The sequence below is a fragment of the Lactuca saligna genome, chromosome 5 (genome assembly GCF_052625555.1).
Source record: "Lactuca saligna cultivar CGN05327 chromosome 5, ASM5262555v1, whole genome shotgun sequence".
Lineage (NCBI taxonomy): Eukaryota > Viridiplantae > Streptophyta > Magnoliopsida > Asterales > Asteraceae > Lactuca > Lactuca saligna.
In genome coordinates this window covers 267187315-267210620 of record NC_136421.1, presented here as the reverse complement: position 1 = coordinate 267210620, position 23306 = coordinate 267187315, and the positions used below count along the sequence as shown (strand labels likewise).

General features: G+C 39.0%; 1 protein-coding gene across 1 annotated transcript; it reads left to right on the top strand.

Moving 5' to 3' along the window:
- Window positions 1-5823: 5823 nt before the first annotated feature.
- On the top strand, window positions 5824-7063 carry LOC145047737 (Plant basic secretory protein (BSP) family protein). Its single transcript, XM_078996072.1, has one exon. The coding sequence runs from the start codon at window positions 5999-6001 to the stop codon at window positions 6908-6910; it is 912 nt and encodes a 303-aa protein (XP_078852198.1). The 5' UTR covers window positions 5824-5998; the 3' UTR covers window positions 6911-7063.
- The last annotated feature ends 16243 nt before the right edge of the window (window positions 7064-23306 follow it).

Here is a 23306-nt window from a genome sequence, read left to right as displayed (position 1 = left end):
TATTATCGGAGGTTTATTAAGGATTTCTCCAAGATTGCAGTTCCACTCACCAGATTGACCCGGAAGGGTGTTGCATTTTTATGGGGGCCCGAGCAGCAGACCTCCTTTGAGACGCTTCGCCAGAGGTTGTGTGAAGCTCCGGTATTAGCTCTTCCGGAAGGGATGGAAGGTTTTGTGGTATTCTGTGATGCATCGATTTTAGGACTAGGAGCGGTGCTGATGCAGAAGGGACATGTGATAGCATATGCATCGAGGCAGTTGAAGCCTCACGAGACGAGGTACCCCACACATGATTTGGAGTTGGGGGCAGTGGTGTTCGCCCTCAAGATTTGGTGGCACTACTTGTATGGGGTTCGTTGTACGATTTACACGGACCATAAGAGCTTGAAGTACTTGATGGATCAGCCTAACCTAAATATGCGGCAAAGGAGGTGGTTAGATGTGGTCAAGGATTATGATTGCGAGATCTTGTATCACCCGGGCAAGGCTAATGTGGTAGCCGACGCGTTGAGTCGCAGGGCGGAGAGTACTCCACTGCGAAATGTATGTTTGAGATTGACCGTGATAGCTCCAGTTCTGGACGCCATTCGTGGGGCACAGGCCGAGGCTGTGCGTCCGGAGATGCAGAAGAGAGAGCGGGTCGTTGGGTTGGTTTCTGAGTTTGTATCGGATAGTCGAGGGCTTATGACTTATCAGGGCCGGATCTGGGTACCGTTTGTGGGCGGTACGCGTACTACATTGATGGAGGAGGCTCATAGATCGAAATTCTCGATCCATCCCGGGGCTACAAAGATGTATTTGGACTTAAGAAAGGAGTATTGGTGGCCTTGTATGAAGAGGGATGTCGCATGGTTTGTCGAGAGGTGTTTGACTTGTCGAAGGGTAAAGGCCGAACACCAGAGACCGCATGGCAAGTTGCAGCCATTGGAGGTTCCCGAGTGGAAATGGGAACAGATCACTATGGATTTCATCACCAAATTGCCGAGGACTGCCAGAGGAGTCGATGCAATTTGGGTGATTGTGGATAGGTTGACAAAGAGTGCTCACTTTCTTGCCATCGGTGAGAGTTCTTCGGCGGAGAAGTTGGCGGAGATTTATGTGAGGGAGGTAGTATCTCGGCATGGGGTGCCGATCTCGATTGTTTCAGACCGCGATGTGCGTTTCACTTCCCGGTTCTGGAAGAAATTTCATGAGGAGTTGGGTACTAAGCTGCATTTTAGTACCGCATATCACCCCCAGACCGACGGCCAGAGTGAGCGGACGGTTCAGACACTTGAGGACATGCTTCGAGCATGTGTATTGGACTTCGGGGGTAGTTGGGATACGTATTTGCCCTTGGCAGAGTTTTCCTACAATAACAGCCATCATTCGAGCATCGGTATGCCGCCCTTTGAGCTGTTGTATGGTAGGAGGTGTCGGACTCCCATTTGTTGGGGAGAGGTTGGGCAAAGGGTAATGGGCAGTACAGAGATCGTGAATCAGACGACAGAGCAGATTCAGCTGGTCAGACAGAGGTTATTGACCGCTCAGAGCCGACAAAAGAGTTATGCGGATAGACGCCGGTCCGAGTTGGAATTCCAGGTCGGCGACTTCGTTCTCCTGAAGGTTTCTCCTTGGAAAGGAGTGATCCGGTTCAGGAAGAGGGGCAAATTGGGGCCCCGGTTTATAGGTCCATTTCGTGTGATTGCAAGGGTAGGCCGGGTAGCCTATCGGTTGGAGTTACCAGCAGAGTTGGGGCAGATTCACAACACTTTTCATGTATCGCAGTTGAGGAAATGTATAGTCGATGAGTCGGCAGTGGTTCCATTAGAGGATATTCAGGTAGATGCAAGCCTGAATTATGCTGAGAGACCAGTGGCCATTAGGGATCGGAAGAGCAAGATTTTGAGAAACAAGGAGGTACCTTTGGTATTGGTTCAGTGGCAACATCGGAGGGGATCAGAAATGACCTGGGAGCCGGAACGTATAATGCGGAAGCAGCATCCGGAGCTGTTTTAGAGCGAGACTTCAAGGGCGAAGTCTACTTCTAGTGGGGGAGAGTTGTAACATCCGGATTTTACCAGGTATTTTGTAAAGTTAATTTTGTTGAATTATGAGGGGGGACTCGGCGAGTTGGAGCTCAGACTCGCCGAGTAGGGACGCGGAATTGGGCAAAGGATCGCGCCTGGACTCGGCGAGTCTGCGCTGTGTAGAGAAACCCTAAAATCCCGGGCTTGAGGCCTATTTAAAGGGCCTTATGGCCGTCATCTGTGCTTACCCAACCCTTAGAGAGAGACCCTTGTGTTCTTGAGTGATTGTGGAGAGAGAGGAGCATTTCTTGACCTTGTGTGTGCCATTTAGCAAAGAAGAAGGAGATTCTAGGCAAGAGGAAGTAAAGGAGGCTGCTATTTCGTGGATTTGGAGCTTAGATCATCAATCTAGAGGTATGATTTCGGTCCATATTCTGTTTGGTGAAGCATTATGCGATTTAGGGCTTATTATGGTCATTTATGGGATGATTTGATGCCCAATGGTTCCCTCCTTGTGTTGAGGTTATGGATCTGGATCCATAGAGGTCCAGAGAGCCTCACTCATCAAGCTTTATGTATAACAATGGAGTCTAGGACCTTGTGTTGTGGTATTTGAGTCAAAAACACCATATATGGTCATATAGAGGTTGTATGTGCATCAAGATTGTAACTTTACGTGCTAAATGAGCTTGGAGGGACTGGATCTATGGATTAATGGACTGGATCTGACTTTATGAGCAAGATTGAGTCATTGCATGGCACGGACTCGCCGAGTCTGAAGAACAGACTCGGCGAGTAGCATGAATGTTGCCCGACCACACAGTGAGTGGTCTTGCCGAGTTGGGGAGGGTGGACTCAGTGAGTCAAGGGGGAGTCAGAATGGACCGGTGGACTGAGTCAAACTGGACTCGCCGAGTTGTTTTGAGACTCGGCGAGTTGAGTCGTGGTGGCCCCACAACTCATGCCAGGTGGAACTCGTCGAGTTGAGTGAATGCTCGACGTGTCAAGGGAGGATTCCAGGGAAATTGGTGTATACGCTCAGACTCGCCGAGTCGCTATAGCGCACTCGCCGAGTCCGATCAAAGTTGACTGATGACCGTTGACCAGCGTTGACCTAAATTGACTTGTTATAGTGTGGTCAACCCTAGTTGGGAAAGTGTTAATTAGGGATGTATTGTGCTATAGGGGGACTACAGCTCGGCAGATCGAGTGATTAGCGATTTCAGGTTTACGATTTACCGAGACACACGAGGTGAGTCTTCTCACTATACTTTACCTTGAGTAGGTAACCAGAGTTATGTGATAGAGTATTTGTATGCTATGTATGTTATGTGTTGTACTGCATTATTTCTATGTGATTTATGTGGTGCATGTCTATCAGAGCTAGAACCTGAGGGTTCACAGAGTTTGGGTGTACGGACCCACAGAGTTATAGCCTGGAGTGGCTAATATGTGTTGTATGTGGTATTTTGGGGAACTCACTAAGCCTTGTGCTTACAGTGTTTGATGTTATTGTTTCAGGTACTAGTGACGACCGCGGGAAGGCGCCGGCTTGATCCGTACACACACACGTTTGGAGCTTGATATTATGATCTTGGGATTTTGTATTGTCTTGTTTGGATAATTAAAATGGTTGTTTTTATGAATATTGATGGAATTATGTTTTATAAAAATTGAAAATTTTGTTTTGAAATTTACGGTGTTACATCTGGATTGTATATAACTTGTATACATTAAGTACTCATAGAAGGAAACTAGTATGAACCATTTTACATATCATTCATTACATTAGGAGATATCGGATTTCCTGGAGAAACACATCATGTTTTACAAAGAAAAAAGATATTGTTTTCTAAAACAAAATGTTTATGAACTCACCAACTTTAATGTTGACACGTTTTAGAAACCACTTGTATTCTCAGGGCACTAGTAGACAAGTACTCGCGCAGGTTCTAGAAGACGGAGCATAGTAGCTTCAAGTCTTTATTTTGCTATTTACTTTTGGAGTCAATCATATGTGATTCAAATACAAGGTAAACACAATATTATCATTACAGTGGTTGTGTTTGCTTTGATTACTATTACTCAAATGTTGTGATACTACACATGACGTTCTCCGTCCCTAAACGTTTCCGTCATTCCAGTTTGGGGGTGTGACATTATCCATGTATGACTTTGTAAATGGCTTGATTTTTATAGGCCCACTTGCATATGGTAAATTAGCCTTATGACATGAGACATATATATATATATATATATATATATATATATATATATATATATATGTATATATATATATATATATAGAAAGAGAGAGAGAGAGAGAGAGAGAGAGAGAGAGAGAGAGACATGTAAACAACTCTATATAAGTGGGTTCATACCACTTGCAGATGTAACATTGAGAGTGTTAGTGTGTGTTACTTATGTAGATTTAGATCTAAATCATTTTTTGTAAACACCTTTCATAATCGAATGCATCTATTAAACACCCAAATCACCGTGTTCTTTGTGTGTTCTTTAATTCCGCATACCAAACCAATGTTCATAATTGCAATCATTTGCTCACACACCATTTTCATCTTGTCGTTTAGGTTGGGTGGGTTAACATGTCAATTGTTTTTATTTAAACAAATAAAATTTCATTAATTTAATGGAAAAGTACAGCACTTAAAACATAACATAAACCATAGGAAAAACATAATGAAATACTTCAAACACAACTAAAAACATGAATTAAAGCCTATATATCTTAGATATTATATTTCTTCGTAATTTTTGCATTCGCTCTCTCCGTAATTTGACATTCATTCTCGGGCAAGTGAGAACTATTTTTCATTAAGAGTTTATAATCACAAGTCTTTTTTTAGCAATCTTCAACAATTTTTCGATATTCCTAGTTAACTAGTCGAGCACCAATTTCCTATCATCACTTTGACTTGAACTACCTTCGACACCTTTTTGGTTGATCTTTTCTCATGGGACAGCTAAGCCTTGGAACCTCAGTTGGTTCGTCTAGGTTGAGATCTAAACCGACATGGCCAATAGATGATTGGATATGGATGGTTTCTAGGTTTTTGTTCTTTTAGAACCACCCTTAGTGAAATATTTCAATGTATTTACTTCAAGCTTTTTTTTTAATCCTTCACAACATTCCAAAACTCGCCATGTTTGAAAACACCATTCTTCTTTGTGTGGTAAAGTTCTAGAGTTTTGGTTATGATGAATTCATTACTTGAATCGTTTGGCCATTGTCGCTTCATGTTCAAGAAGTTACCATTGAAATACATTACACTTTTGTTGTTGTTCCTCTACTTCGAGTAGATCTAATGTTTTGTTCGGTACGTAGTTTCATTTCTTTAATTGGAAACAGGAAACGTTTCCATATTTCTTTTATAAAATTCGGCCCACTTTCATCGTACCAACCGACAAGTCTTTTGAAACGTCAAACAATGACTGTGAAAACGTCCTCTTTTTTCTAGGGTCAACGCTAATTCGTGTACTTCCCTTTTATGATTGAATTTTATTTTTTGGGTAAAAACGATTACCTTTATAAAAGTTTTGTAAAAAAAAATATCTCTCATCTCCCGGGACATGCCAAGAAGCTTCTAACCCTAATAATTAACAAATGTATAACAAATTATCAGGTAGTTATTAAGTTAGCGAAAAGAATCAATTCTAAATATTTGTATAATTTTATTGATGTACGGGATAATTATTTTTTAAAACTCGCATAACAATACAATATATTTTTTGTTTTGTCTTTTTATTTTCGGGTACGTAAGGCAAACTATCCACAACTCCAAATCAAATCCAGGCTGAATGGCTTTCTGATTGAGGCAGGAACAGGCCACGACATTTAAAACCCTCTTTGCGTTTGTCAATTTCTATCCACTACTCACAAAATTGAGATATTAGATATGCATGCTCCACTATAATTCTCCAAAAGTACCAACCCTAAAACTAATATTCCTATATATCTTTAAGCACAGATGGAGGCCCACCCCCTCCTCCAATCTCTCATTGCCACCACCTCCACCACCACATACGGTGTTCGTGCACTTTCCTCCCCGCCACCAAAAGTGGATTCTCACGTCATAAGCAATGTTTCCGGCATCCTTTTTCGTTTAACTTTGATAACACTCATAGGAATTTTGGCTATTTGGGCAAACCACGAGGCGTCCAAAGGCTTCTCCATAACAATTGTCAACGATGCAGGTAAGTACTCATTGCCTGGAAAACACTTTTCGCTCTTCTACCAAGCAAACGATAAAGCGACAAGAATTGTCCTCAATACAAGCAGATTTGTAGAAAATCTCCTCTACCCTAATAAAGACTTCCTACATATGAGGAAACAAATCGATGGTGTCACTCTTAGACTTGCCCCCACAGTTTTTCCCGGTATTGTGGCAGTTGATTCACCAAAACCCTATGAATATATAATCAGTTTGAGTCCCTCGGTGATGGAAACTTCGAACAACAATGAAGAAGCCATTGTATTGGCGGTGCTACAAGGCATGGCACGTGTATGGCTGTGGGATGGCAATGGGGCAACTCCACCGGTGCTTTTGAACGGCATGGTTGAATATATAAGCAGTTTAGCAGGCTTCACACTGGCAGAAGCATGGACGTCCAGTGGTGATGCTACAAGATCGCCGGAAAAGAATGTTGTTTGCTGGACAGATGAGCAGCCAAGAATGGTGGCATGGTTTTTGAGATATTGTGATCAAAGAAAACAACCAGGTGGTGGTGGTGGCGGCGAGGTCATCCGGAGGTTGAACCAAAAGATGAGAACCGGATGGCATGATTGGATGATGGATGAAGCCTTAGGCATGGCAGGTCAGCATGCATGTGCATCTTACGACATGCTGATAAGGCATCACAATCTATTAAGTTCAATGTGATTATGTGTCGGGTCTACACTATATAATTGGGTGTAGATATAATTATGATGGATCCATGTCATTATTGTTGCTTTTTTCTCAAATATTTTTTAATTACCAGTTGCAACTTGCAACATTATTATTTGTACAATGAAACATCCGTCTTACCAAATAGTGTCAATATTGTGCGGATGCTTACGTTTAGATGTTGTTTGTTTTTTTTAATCAAAAATTTATAAAATTTACAAACCAACTCTGCAACCATCTGCAGTAGAATAGGTGAACCAAACGGCTGACGATGGTAATAAGAAGCATGTTTATTTTTTTAACATATGCATGTTGTTGCAGATATTAAAAAATTAAAATAAATTAATTTTATAATCTGAAAATAGTTTTTAATACCGAAAATTTAATAATGTATAACATTTCGGCAATAATTTATGATATTTCAGTAAAAATAATAGTATTTTAACAAAAAATAATGATATTTTAGCATAAAATAATGATATTTCATTAACAAATTATTATTATTATTCAATATAAAAAATCAACAATAATAAACAAAAAAAACAAAAAATAATGTGAAATAACATTTCAGAAATATATATAATCAATATTTTAGCAAGAAAAAAAACAAGAATAGGAGGTTGGAAGAGGTAGGAAGAGGCAAAACAAGTGTTGCGCCAATAAGAACTCTCGCAAAGGTTTTTTAATCCAAAGAGTTCTGAAAAACAAACATGTGCGAGATGAAAAGTGTTGCGCGTGTGCTACGCCGCGCAGCAATAAGAGGTCTGAAAACGGTTTTTCCAAAAAACAAACATCACCTTAATAATTTTATATTTCAATCTTGTTTTAGTTTGATCAGGAAATGAATGATCGTGTTGAATTGGCTTGTGTCCTACTTCTAGAATCATTTGGTGCTTGAAAAGTTATAGATAACATTACAACATGTTTTACACAATATCAAATGATAAAGTTCCTTGAATGGATTTGCATCCGATAATATATGTTCTGTAACTTCGTGTCAATAAACTGAGTGTAGTGTCCCACAATGTAATTTACCTCGATATCATTTATCTACCTATGTCCAACTAGTTAATATATAACTGAAGTTTGTACCATCTTAGTTATTATCTTATCACTATGTTTTAATATTTAACTAGGGAAGAATCCCCGCTTTGTGGGGTTCGGGATTGGATATGTCCAAGAAATGGACAAAACAGGAAGAATTTATTGAGTTACATTGAACTGATTATATTAAACTTGTTTACTAGTCCCAATGAATATATAATAGGTAATTATCAAGAAAGTTTACCAAATTCAACTACCAATGAATATATAATATATTACACATAATTGATTGATTTACATTTTGAAAGATAACCCTAAACTAATCACTAAAAATTGGAATCATTAAATGTTGTTACCTGCTTAGTAGGTAAATAAATTAAGTTTTATGAATATATCAGTTCCAAGAATACAACACATAGTCTTCTCTGTTGTTGTGAGTGTAGAATTCAATCAATGGTAGTATTGCTTTGTTTGTTTATTGCTCTACACAACTCAAAATCAACAGTACAGCGCCACTTAATAATGAAATAAAAAATATGATTCAAAAATAGAAAAAATAAAAATAACCTTTTTCAGTCCAAATCTGATCTCCAACTTTCTCGATTGCTGATCAGTGCAATTTGAACATGACACGGGTTCTATGCAAATTTTGAATGCGGCGACAAACCATGCTTCAAATTCATAATTCTTACAGGGTTTGGTTCCAATGGAGAATACATGGTATTTAGACTAATACTATCATCTTCCTTAGAGAGATTATATACATCTGCAAAACAAATAATACTTCATACCAACCACTATACATTGTCATTTCCTGAAAATTATTATTATAGAACAGAGAACTGTTCACTAAGGTACTTCAAGATTTATATTTATATAAATGTAATGATTATCATAGGCAACTTTTTGTTTAGACGGCACATTATTTTGTATACATAGAGGATCCATCTCTTTAATGAAGGCATGGAGATTACAAACTCTACATAGCAATAAATTAAATGACACAGTTTGTTATTAAGCAGAAAGGACCACATCCGATAAGGTGTTATATATCTTTGTTTCTTGTTTGGCAATTGGGTCCGAAAATGTCCTCAGTCCAAGGGGACACTAGTAGAAAAAATGATTTTAATTACAGACAAATCACGACGTACATCGGTTTTATGACAAACAAAGATGTGTGTCCATGGTTTTACGACAAACAAAGATGTATGTATATCATATTATTTTTGTCTAATAAAAAACATGCGCTATAAATTTTATTTTTGTCCATTGTCTCTTAAAAAAAGTTGTCATTTTATATTCCTTGCCTTATGTCGTTTCCATCTCCCTATAGGGGTTCAAAACACATGTGATCTAGGGTTTTTATCATTTCGCTAGCTACCTTGCGGTTTTGATCTGGGGCTTAAATGAACCTTCACCATATTATGCTAAATTGTTTCCCCCCTCACATACTAGAGAGAACTCGATGCTTCAAGCAATTCTTCATCAAGCTTGTATGCATGGTTTTGTTAGACCTATAAAATTTTCTCTCATATAATCTTTATTAATCATTCATAGTACTGGTCCTCGTAATTTTTGGAATAACTTCTTTTGATTTTGGCTATAAGTATGTTATTGGAGGTGCACCGTAAGACAATCCATCTAGATTAACTGTTAGCACAAATGGTGTTTTAGAATCGTTGTTGGCTATAACTCACTTGAATGAAGCCACCAATGTGATTTTTCCCCTTCTATAGTTGACGACTAGAACAGGTAGCTCTTCATTGTCTAAAATTGGTCCATTTTAGGGCTAAATTGCATTTTTTTTTTCTATTCTTGTAGTTTAATGCTTTTCTCTTTGGATGTTATTTATCTTGATTGAAAAAAAAAAGAATATATAATTCTTGTATAAATCTTATTCTATAAAGATCAGATCAGTGGTATTGCATCTTTGTTTGTAAATTTGTCAAGCTTCTGCCTTCTGGTTCATTCTTAATTTGGGGATCTTGGATTCTTATGGTTTTACATACTCAATGACATTGGCTATCGACTTTTGTCATTACATCAAAGAAGTTATGGACTCTTAGCAGTTAGCATTGAGCTATACCTCCCTAAAGCAGTTGTCTACATCATTAAGTATCGGGATGTGCATTATTGTTCTAAGATTGGATATGACCATAATTGTGATTTTTTTGTTGCATGGATGAAGCATGGAGAATTGGAAAGATGAGGCATAATCGAGTGGCTAATTTGATTAGATATTGTTGTTATGGAGATGAAAGGCTACTTATTGCAGAGTATATACCTAATGATACTTTAGCAAAACATGTATTTCACTATACGTATTCATAACTATACTTCTATCTTACAGTTCCCATTTCCATTTTCAAAATAATTTTGGAGTTTGAAATTTGAATTCGTTATGCTATATGCTTCCGAGTAATCATAATCAGGTAATCATATGTAATCAAACATGTTGTAGGGGGTGGTATTGACATTGTAATATATACTTTTATGGTGTTGAATGTTTGGCAAGTTGTAATTTGTTTAAGGAGTAATAGATAGAATGAGAGCATATAAGTAATTTTACATATATCCCATTAGGATGTTTTAATAAACAAATCAATCAAAGTACGTTGCTATATCTTACATTTAACTATTCTCTTTAATAGTGGAGAATCAAACGATCGAATCAGCAATGCATTTATGGGTGGCTCTATGCATTGATGAGGCATTGGATTATTGCAGTAGTGAAGGTCATCCATTGTATCATGAATTGAATGCCTATAGAGTTCTCTTTGATGAGGTACTGTATTTTTATTTTTAATTTTTATATATTCATAATGTTTTTCATTAGTGAAATATAAATATTGTCTTGACAATCATATGATTGAGAGATCATAAAAAAAAAAAAAAAAAAAAAAAAAAAAAAAAAGGATTTCTATATTTTGTTTGAATTAAATTGATAATTTGATTGGAAAATGCGGTAGAATGTTGATCCTACGCTTTTGTATTTTGGGTTGATGAAAAACAGCAGAGACGGAAAAAAATACAACAAAAAACTTGCATACACTCCTTCCAAATATCATAAAATTGTATGACCCCCCCCCCCCCCCCCGGTCCAACTCACCATAATGAAGCTTTTTGCAAAATTCAAGCCTTTTTGGTGAATCATGATAAATTTAAACTTTTTTAAATGTAACCCAAAACCATAAGGTGTTTACAAAAAAGTTTTCAAAACATTTCCAACATCATAGTTTTTCCAAAACTGTAAGCCAACTTTGTAAGCCTTTTTTGGTGAATCACACCTTCGCCTTCCCGCAGTCATCCGAAGTACCTGAAACATAACCCAAAACTGTAAGCCAACTCTTAGTGAGTCCCCCCCCCCCCCCCCCAATAAAAAAATACCAACATATAACCAAATAACAAATATACAATAACAGTATGTAATAAATCCACAGCTAAAAGACTGGATTACCCCTGAGCCCACAACATAAGTCCGGCATGCCCTCGGGCCTACAACTTATGTCTAGCTTGCTCCTCGACCAGATCAGTCATCAGACCGAAGTACTATTAAGCCCTGAGTACAAGTCTGGCATACTGTCTGGTCCTCAGCTCGTAACTGGAATGCTCGTGAGTCCTCAGTATGAGTCTGACATGCACTACCCGACCCTCATCTCTTATCTAGAATACTCCAAGGTTTTTTGGCTACAACATGGAGTAGTACAACCTTAATCCAACCCAACATGTCGACATATAAAAGATAATAACATATTCAGATAATCATGCAGACAGAATAACAGGTAGTCCTACAAATCTAGCAGACTAGCATATCAAGAACTAGCATAAACATGCATATATATATATATATATATATATATATATATATATATATTCTATACTCAGTGTATCACTGAATATCGTTATATCAAACCAATGAGTCAGCCTTGGTGTCTACGACCTGTAAGTATAGTAAGGAAAACTCACCTCACAAACTGGACAAAAGTTGATAAGGTCTCAACTCCGAATCTTAGCTCCAACTGCTTCCTATTCCAACCAAATGACCATTCTCAATTAGAATTCTCAATATACCCAAAATACTCTTAAGGTCAAACTTGGTAAAAGTCAAAAATCAATTGGTCAAACCAACTAAGTCAACTAAATCAACCCAATCGAGTCAACTCATCCGGATTGACCTGGTGTGAGTACGCGGGGCGTACTCCGAAGGTACGATGGGTGTACTCGAGTCCTTTCATGTTGACCGCCATCGGGTTGGTTGACCTCGTACGCGGTGCGTACTCCCAGCAACTTCAAAACTTATTAAGTGCTTAATGGCTTAAGCACGTATGTCTATATTTCAGATCCAAGGCTAAAATATACTCTAGAGTCATAAAGTTTCCAACTTTATGACTTTACATGCTCATTAAGTGCTTATCTCAACTTCTTAACCCATTGAGACATTCTACAAGATGCATGGAGCAAAACGAATCATTTAAAACCCATTTTATGACTCAAGACCCTCCCAAGGGTCTAAAAGGACGGCTTAATGGGTCAAGAAGATGCTTTGTTCATGAAACACCACATTTGGGACAAAAAGAACCTAAAATTAACCCAAAACAAGATCTATAAGAAACTACACCAAGTTCAAAACTTGATACTTCAAAATGGTGCCAAAAAGTAGTGTGATCTTTAATCTAGAAAGCTTCACTCCTTCAAGGTTGTCTTCTCTTCCATCCTTCTTCTTCAAAACCACCAAAACACACACATACAAGGTTATAAATGGCTTCTAAAGAGGATATTAGGGTTGCAAACACGTATGAGAGGGTGGAGGCTGATAAGGTGAAGGAAATGAGGCCATAAGAGTGCTTAAATACTGGCCAATCCCTAAAAATTAGGGTATCCTCATTTAGCAAGTACGCCCAGCGTAGACCGCATATGCATGGCGTACTCCGATGGCCTCAAATCTACAATAATGTCATTAAGGCCATCGTGCATATATGTCTTGATCTTTGGCACCAAAATGCAACATAAATGAATTAAAGGGGTTAAATTTAGAAGTACCTCACATTGGGATGTTACAATTCTCCCCCACTTGATCTAGACTTCATCCTCGAAGTCTGTCGTGGCGAATAACTTAGGATAATGCTCCTGCATCTTAGCCTCCGGCTCCCAGGTCCACTCGGAGCCTCTCTGATGTTTCCATTGTACCTTTACCAAAGGTATCTCCTTGTTTCACAAGACCTTCATCTTTCTCTCCAAAATAGCTATCGGCCTCTCAACATAGTTTAGGTGCTCATCGACCTAAATATCTTCCAAGGAGACCACTGCCTCATCATCCAATATGCACTTTCACAACTACAAAACATGGAAAGTGTTGTGAATCTGATTGAGCTCCTAAGGTAGATCCAACCTGTAAGCAACCTTGCCAACCCTGGAAATCACTTGAAAAGGCCCAATATACCTGGTACCTAACTTCCCCCTCTTCATGAAGCGGATCACCCCCTTCCAGGTTGATACCTTCAAGAATACCATATCGTCGACCTGAAACTCATAAACTGATCGACGTCGGTCGGTATAGCTCTTCTGCTGACTCTAAGTAGTCTGCAATCTCTGCCTGATTTGTTGAATAGGCTCAGTGGTCTGAAGGACAACTTCAGTCCTTCCCATAACCTTGTAACCAACCTCCTCCCAACAAACCGGGGTACGACATCTCCGACCATACAAGAGCTCAAAAGGCGGAGCACCAATGTTGGAGTGATAATTGTTGTTGTAGGAGAACTCTGCAAGCAGTAAGTAGAAATCCTAAATCTCACAAAAATCATTAACACAGGACCACAACATATCCTCAAGGGTCTGTATCGTCCGCTCACTCTGGCTGTTGGTCTGCGGATGATAAGCAGTGTTGAAATGCAACCTCGTGCCCAGTTCCTCATGGAAATTCTGCCAGAAATGGGAAATGAATCGAACATCTCGGTCAGAAACAATAGAGACTGGAACCCCAAGGCAAGCAACAATCTCTCAGACATAAACATCGGCCAACTTTTCGGCCAAAGAACTCTCCCGGGTAGCTAAAAAGTGGGCATTCTTGGTCAATCGATATATAGCATCAAAACACTTTGCCGTCTTCGGCAACTTGGTGATAAAATTCATGGTAATCTGCTCTTATTTACACATGGGAACCTCTAGAGGCAGCAGCTTTCCATGTTTCCTCTGATGCTCAGCCTTGACCATCCTGCAAGTCAAGCATCTCTCAACATACCAGGCTATCTCTCTCTCTTCATACACGACCACCAGTAGCTCAATCTCAAATTTTGATACATCTTAGTGGCTCTTGGATGTATAGTAAAGTTAGACTTATGAGCCTCCTCTAACAGAATCTGCCTGACCCCACAAAAAACTAGAACCCAGACTCGACCACACCAGGTTAATAACCCTCGACTATTCGTGACAAATCTGTCAATCTCACCTCTGATCCATTCCTGCTTCTAGTTCTCCTTTTGAACTCCCTCAACCTGGGCCCCCTGATCAAACCCAAAAGCGGGTAATCAACATATATCCTCATACACATCTCCCCGCCCAAAGATACATCCAACTTGCAGCTCAAAGCATTTTCCACCACATTCGCTTTACCTGGATGGTAAAGGATCTCGCAATCATAATCCTTGACCACATCCAGCCACCCATGTTGCCTCATGTTCAAGTCCGAATGGTCTATTAGATATCTCAACCTCTTGTGATCCGTGTATACAATACAACATACCCCATATAGATAGTATCTCCAAATCTTGAGGGCGAACACCACTACCCCCAACTCTAGATAATGTGTGGGATATCGTGACTCATGCGGCTTCATCTGCCACGAGCATAAGTAATCACTTGTCCTCTCTGCATGAGGACCACCCCCAAACTTGTGATGGATGCATCATAGAATACCACAAAATCCTCGACCCCCTCCAAGAGGCTAAATATCGACATCTCACATAACCTCTGCCGAAGAGTCTCAAATGTTGACTGCTGCTCAAGGCCTTATCGGAAATCCACCCCTTCCTCGTCAGACGAGTGGGGGGGTACTGCAATCTTTGAGAAGTCCTGAATAAATCTCCAATAATACCCTGCCAAACTCAAGAAACTCCTGATCTCTGAGGGATATTTTGGAACCTCCCACTACATCACAACCTCGTTCTTGGTCGGATCGACCAAAATCTCATCCTAGTTAACGAGGTGTCCAAGGAATTGGACCTCTTGTAACCAAAACTCACACTTCAAGAACTTGTCTTAAAGTTGTTCTCGTCTCAAAACCCCCAAAAGCTCTCAAAGATGCTCCTTATGTTGCTCTTTAGTCTTTGAATACACCAAGATATCATCAATAAACACAATAAACGATCGGTCGAGTATCAGCTTGCATACCCGATTCATTAGATCCATAAATACAGTAGGTGCATTGGTGAGCCCAAATGGCATTACCACAAATTCGTAATGCCCATAACAAATCCGGAATGCAGTCTTCTCCATGGCCTCCTCTCTCACTCTCACCTGATGATACCAAACCCCAGATCAGTCTTGGAGAACCAATACGCACCCTACAACTGATTAAAGAGGTCATCAATCCGCGAAAGGGGATAACGATTCTTCACTGTTAACTTATTTAACTCCTGGTAATCAATGCACATCTGGTGTGAACCATCCTTCTTCTTGACGAGCAATATCGATGCTACCCATGGAGAGCTACTAGGTATAATGAACCACTTGCCTAGCAGCTCCTGCAACTGAGATGACAACTCCTACATCTTTGGTGGTGCCAAGCGATACGGCGCCTTGGCAAATCGGGGCCATACCTGGCACAAGATCAATTATGCACTCAACCTACCTATCAGGAGGCACATCAGGTAACTCCTCCCTAAACACAACCACAAACTCATTGACGACTAGATCCTCGAAAACTGAAATCTGATCCCCAACCCGAGTATCAATCACATAAGCCAAGTAACTTGCACACCCGTGCTGAATATACTGACAAGCCCTAGTTTCCAAACAAAATCTTGAAGAAACTATGGTGACAACCCCAAGGATAACCAATTATACCCCACTTGGGGTTCCAACTACCACTTGTTTGTCATCATAGTCAATAATGGCACCAAACCTACTCAGCCAGTCCATACCCACTATCATGCATACATCCCCCATAGGAATAGGGATCAAATAAATCAGATAAGGCACCCCGAAGATCTCCAATACACAACCCTGATATGTTGCATATGTAGAAACCCTATGTTCATAGGCGATGGAAACTCGTAATGAATACTCTAACTACCTAATAGGCATATCAAACTCCCAACTAAAAGATCGAGATACAAAGGACCGACTTGCACCCGAGTCAAATAACACAAGAGCAGACAAAGAGTTCACTAAGAATGTACCTGTTAAGAGCATATACATGAGCATAACATAAAACATATTCAACTGAATAATAAATAGAAACATATCATTCACGATGTTTCATGTGGACCTAGCCTCCTCTGCCATAAACTGGAAAGCGCAACCTTGAGCCCTCGGGGGCTCCGCCCTGCCCTGACTCCCATATGTGATCCCCAAAGTAGCAAGCATTGGAGCCTGTGCCGACCTAGCAGCAAGTGAGGGACATTTGGCCCTCATATGGCCAACCTGGTCGTAGTGGTAACAAATCATGGAGTTGAGTATTGGGCCCTGCTAGTGGTAATCCCTCTCCATATGGCCCTGTCGACCATAATTGTGGCACCCAGAAGATGATCAGCAAGCACCCTCATGATCCTTGCCACACTTCCTACAAGTGCAACCCTTTCAACCCCTATATTTGACATCAGCGGCCTTGAACCACTTTGGTGTAGTTTGTGACTGCACCGGGGCCGATCTCTGCACCCTCGACTGGAGCTCCATCTCAATCTTGCGCTGCTTGGCGGCCTCCTGTAACTCCAACAATGAACCATAACGATGAGTGGTTACAAACTGTCTGAGGTCCATCTTGAGCATGCTCAAGTAATGGGTCATCTGAGCTTGCTCAGAAGTAGCAAACTCAGGACAAAACATGGCCCTCTCCGTGACCATCTTGGTGATCTCCATCACCGACTCCATCCCTTGTCTCAAATCCACGTACACCTAAGCCAACCTCTCATGTTCCATCACCGACTCCGTTCCCTGACATGCACTACCCGGCCTTCATCTTATATATAGAATACTCCATGGTTTATTGGCTACAACACAGAGCAGTACAACCTCAACCCAACCCAACATGTCGATATATAACAGATAATAACATATACAAATAATCATGTATGCAGAATCACAGGTAAACCTACGGATCTACCAGACTAGCATATCAAGAACTAGCATAAACTTATATATATATATATATATATATATATATATATATATATATATATATATATATATATATATATATATATATATATATATTCCATACTCAGCATATCAGTGAATACCAGGATATCAAACCAATGGGTCGGCCTTGTTGCCTTCGACCTGTAAGTACAGCGAAAAAAAACTCACCTTGCAAACTGGCAAAAGCTGATAAGGTCTCAACTCTGAATCTCATATCCAACCGCCTCCTATTCCAAACAAATGACCATTCTCAATTAGAATTCACAAAATACCCTTAGGTCAAACTTGGTCAAAGTCAACTGGTCAAACCAACTAAGTCAACCCACTTTAGTCAACTCAACCGAGTCAACTCATCTGGATTGACCCAATGCGAGTATGTGGGGCATACTCCGAAGGTATGCTAGGCATACTCGAGTCCTTTCATGTTGACCACCATCAGGATGGTTGACCTTGTACGCGGGGCGTACTCCCAACAACTTCAAACTTATTAAGTGCTTAATGGCTTAAGCACTTACATCTATATTTCAAATCCAAGGCTAAAATATACTCTAGGAGTTATAAAGTTTCCAATTTTATGACTTTACATGCCCATTAAGTGCATATCTTAACTTCTTAATCCATTAAGACATTCTACTAGATGCATGGAGTAAAACCAACCATTTGAAACCCATTTTTATGACTCAAGACCCTCCCAAGGGTCTGAAAGGATGGGTTAATGGGTCAAGAACATGCTTTGTTCATGAAACACCAAATTTAGGACAAAAGGAACCTAAAACTAACCCAAAACAAGATCTAGAAGAAACTACACCAAGTTCAAAATTTGATGCCTCAAAATGGTACCAAAAGGTGGTGTGATCTTGGATCTAGAAAGCTTCACTTCTTCAAGGTGCTCTTCTCTTCCTTATTTCTTCTTCAAAAGAACCGAAACACACACACAAGCTTAGAAATGGCTTCTCAAGAGGATATTAGGGTTGCAAACACGTATGAGAGGGTGGAGACTAATAAGGTGAAGGAAATGAGACCTTAAGAGTGCTTAAATATCGGCCAAACCCTAAAAATTAGGGTTTCCTCATTTAGCAAGTATGCTCAGCGTACACTGATGTACACCCAGTGTACGAGGGTATGCTCAGCATACACCACGTACGCATGGCATACTCCGAAGGCCTCAAACTTATCACAATGCCATTAAGGCTCTCTTGCATATATGTCTTGAACTTTGCGACCAAAACTTGAATGGTCCCTGTGGTTTGGGGGAATTTATGTGTTTGGTCCCTAACTTATTTTTTAAACTTGAATGGTCCATACTGTTTATTTTTGTTGCGCGTTTGGTCCATGTCTTACCTAAAAAGACTATTGTGACCTTATTAATTTATTTTTTAATTAATTTTTTTATTTATGTATTTATTTTTTACATATTAAAAAGAATTAATAGACCACGCATATTTGTATATCCTCAGATGATCCCTACAGTTTATTTTTTAATTTATTTATTTTTTCAACGCAGATGGTCTCTACTGTTTAATTTTGTTTATGAGTTTGGTCTCTATCTTACCTAAAAAGACTATTATGTCATTATTAATTTATTTTTATAATTAATTTTCTTGTTTATGTACTTATGCTTTATATATTTAAGAAAAATTAGTAGACCCCACATATCTGTATATTCTCACCATCCCATTTCTAATCCTTCTCAACTTCTATCTATTTTCCATCTTTAGTGATATCAACGTGTTCATCATCACTTCTTTTTTCGGTTCTTCAACTCCATCGAATCAACACCACAACCCACTAAAGATGAAGATACAGTAGGTTATGGTGTTGGTTCGCCAGAGTTGAAGTACCAAAAAAAGATGGATGGTGAAGACGTCGATGTTACTAAAGACGGAAAAGAAATAGAAGTTGGGGAGGATGAGAGATGAGATGGTGACCAGTAAGACCCAAATTAAATTTCTCAAATGTGGTTTCAGGTTACAGTGAGGAGATATAGATATGTAGGTTATATTAATTTTTTTTTAAATATATAAAAAAATAAATACATAAATAAGAAAATTAATAAGGGAAAAATAGTCTTTTTAGGTAAGATAGAGACCAAACGCGTAACAAAAATAAACAGTAGGAACCATCCGAGTTAAAAAAAAATAATTAAAAATAAACAGTGGGATCATTTAAGGAGATACAAATATGTATGGTCTATTAATTTTTTTTAAATATATAAAAAATAAATACATAAATAAGAAAATTAATTAAAAAATAAATTAATAAGGGCATAATAGTCTTTTTAGGTAAGACATGATCAAACGCAACAAAAATAAACAGTAGGGACCATCCAAGTTTAAAAAATAAGTTAGGGATCAAAAACACAAATTCCCCAAACCACAAGGACCATTCGTGTAATTTAATTTTTACTTTTCGTTTTGTTCATATTTGAGTAACTATTTTTTTGTACACATCTAAGTATCGAACTTGTTGAAAACGTTTACATCTAGGATTTAACCTGCTATAGCAGGTCATAATGATCATATGTGAACATTTCCAACAAGTTTGTTACCTAGATATGTACAAAAAAAAAGATAATTATCGAGATATTAACATACCTAAAAGTTAATTACCTTAATAAATCATACTCCATGTGTTAATGTTACAATTGTTCGGACTATGTATTAGGATGAGCGGCCAAACTTTTTCCTATCATCCTTGTAGGACCCATGTATGTGGGCTTGTTTTGGTTCCACTCTAGTTGTTGGAGCTACGAATGGTTTTGGATAGAAGGGAGTAATGTGTTTTTTTTTCTAATCTCTAAGTTTATTTTTATTTGTTTTCTTGGTTGTGTATTCGGTTTTGTTTTACCACGTTGGGTATGTCCTATTCGAATAAATGTTATAAATGTTTTACAAAACAAAGCCACTAAACTTTGGAATGACTTGTTGAAAAGGATATTACGTTTTTTTTATCTGGTTTCACCGTTAAACAACATCCTATCTTACAAAATTTGTCCATCTTGTCTTCTACGTGTGTGAGTGTATATCTACCTTTTTTTTCTTGGAAAAACATTTTAATATATAACTAATTTATTATTTCAAAGAAGAAACCCACACGAGATCTAGGTATCCTCTTATTTGTATTTTTCTTCTACAAGATAGTCTATATTGTACAAGATTTCTTCTACATGCTTTCAACTTCTGCTACTAACTTTATGGGTTGATGGTTTTTTCGGCCTTTTTTGTTATTATCAGGCGATTTTACCCCCTGTTTTAGGGTTTGAGAAGTTTATAACTTGATTATGTCTAAGAAAAAGGAGCGTTAATCCATGGGGTGGGTTGGGTTGGAAAAAAATACAAAAAACGAAGGATCTATATTTGTTTAGAACGAGTTCATTTGATGCTTGATTTAAAGATTTTTTCCATAAGATTTTTAAGATGGTTTCAATAATTTTAAAAACTGTTGGAAAGCTAATAAGCACTTTTGAAAATAGTTTTTTATCATCCTTAAAAGTTATTTTTCATAAGTCACATTTACATGACTTTTTAAAAAGATATACATGATGTAACGTCCCAAAAATGCGAGTCAAAATTTTCGTTTTTTTAAAACATGTACTTAGTAAAACATTAGGAATAATTCATTCAACAAACATTTCATTTCACCAAAAGATGTTGCAGGTCAGAAAACATTGTCATAATCATAAAAATGTCAGAGTACAATTTTCCCAGAAAGATATCGTAATGCGGAATACGAGCAAGTGTGTGTGATGTACCGCTACCGCGCCAACTCCTTCCCCTTCGAAGAAGAGGTACCTGAAACCAAAAGTGAAAACTGTAAGCACGAACCTTAGTGAGCTCCCCCATAATACCTCATACCATGCAAGCATACAACATGCAGCTAGGAGATACAGGCCTTGCCTACACTCCGCTAGCCGGAAGATACATGCCTCGCCCACACTCCACTATCTGGGAGATACGGGCCTCGCCCACACCCCACTCTCAGAGAGATACGGGCCTAGCCCACACTCAGCTGCTAACCCATATCATATAAGTATCACACAGACAACAAGTATAGACAACTCTATCATACTGGCATATATCATAATCAACTCAACTAAGAGATACGGGCTCGGCCCACACTCTAATACTAACGTCTCTTTAATACGGGCCGGCCTTGGTGCCTTAGACCCGTTAATACTGGAAGGAAAACTCACCTCAAAGTAACTGCCGATCTGTGTAGAAATTGACTGTCTGCTGCTGCTGCCGCTCCGGAAATCCTCCGGCTATAATTCCCACAAATACTCAGTCAAATACTGCTAACCGCCTTCAGGGTAAATTGTCCATTTACCCTTAACAAGTCATGAGTCAAGTCACAGTCAACTGCCAGTTGACCAGACTCGCCGAGTTGGCTTACCAACTCGCCGAGTCCCTTTCTCTATACCCAAGTCCAATAGTCCTTCATCCTACTCGCCGAGTTCGCCTTCACCCGAAGAACACTCTAAGCTGTGACTCGCCGAGTTGTATGAACAACTCGTAGAGTTGTTCTTGAGACAAGAAGATTGCCATGAACTCGTCGAGTCATGACATTGACTCGCCGAGTGACTTCATGAGTGAGTCTGGCTTCCAACCCACTGAGTCAAACCCTATGAATCACTACTCCAACTCACAAATATGAAAAGGGGAACAACTTGGGGACTCGCGACCCGACTCGCCGAGTCAGATGAACGACTCGCCGAGTCTGCCTCATGCAAAAACTATACACACGATTTTGCTTGAATCCAGTCCATGTCATTCATAGATCTAGGTTCCTAGGGCCTAGTTTACATGTAAAGTTTCCAACTTTACGTGTAGATAATCACCAATGAAGGTTTTAGGGCTCAAAGTGCACCAAAAGGGGTAGATCTAGGACTTTCATGCAATATGACTCCATAAAGGCAGTAGATCCAAGCTCCAGGGACTAAATCATGCCTAGATCTAAAGGCTAACAACTTATTACAACCCACAAAGCCCAAACAAGCTTGGAGAATGGCTCAAGAAGGACTTTCATGAAGCTATTAGGGACTACAAGCTTGAAAACAGAGGGGAAACGAGCTATACCTCAAGGAAAACGTTGAGATGTCACAAAAATGCTTGGCCTCCTTCTCCTCTTCTTGATCTACTCTTCTTTCTCCTCAAAAAATTCAAGAACACACCCAAAACACTTCAATCTTACAAGGAAAAGGGCAAAAACGATGTTGGGAGCTATGAGGGCGAGCTTGGGGCGGAAATGAGGGTTTAAATCGGGTGCAAACCCTTAAAATTTAGGGTTTCATCAAACAGCGGTGACTCGCCGAGTCGCCAACTTAAATGCACCCCCGGACCGCGTCCCTACTCGGCGAGTCGGACCTACAACTAGCCGAGTCCAAGGCTAAAATGACAAATACTTAGATAAATTTTCCGTACCAGGAACCAGGTGCTACACATGACGTTTTAAAATATAAGAGTAAATTACACGAATGGTCCCTATGGTTTGGGTTAATTTGTGTGTTTGGTCTCTAACTTATTTTTTTAACTTTAAATGTCCATACTATTTATTTTTGTTACACATTTAGTCTTACTGTTTGTTTTTGTTACGCAATTGATTTCTGTCTTACCTAAAAATACTATTATTTAAATATGAAAAAATAGTAGGATGAGTAAGATAAGGTAAGGAGGATAGGGTTGAGGGTGTGTTTATTTAAATAAATTAACAATTAATAACAAAATAGTCTTTTTAGGTAGGATAGTGACCAAGCACGTAAAAAAAACAAAAAAGATTTTTTAAATTAAAAAAATAAATTATAGACCAAATACGTAAATAAGGTTAAACCGACCATTAATTTACTCAAAATATAATAATACCTTCAAACCTATTGTTTCTCAAAATTTAACAAACAAAAAAAAAAGTAATAATCTATAATTGTTAGGGGACTAAAAATGTAGGTTAGGCAGGAGTCGGGGGGGAATTTTATGAAATTCGCTCCTTGAGTTTTTCT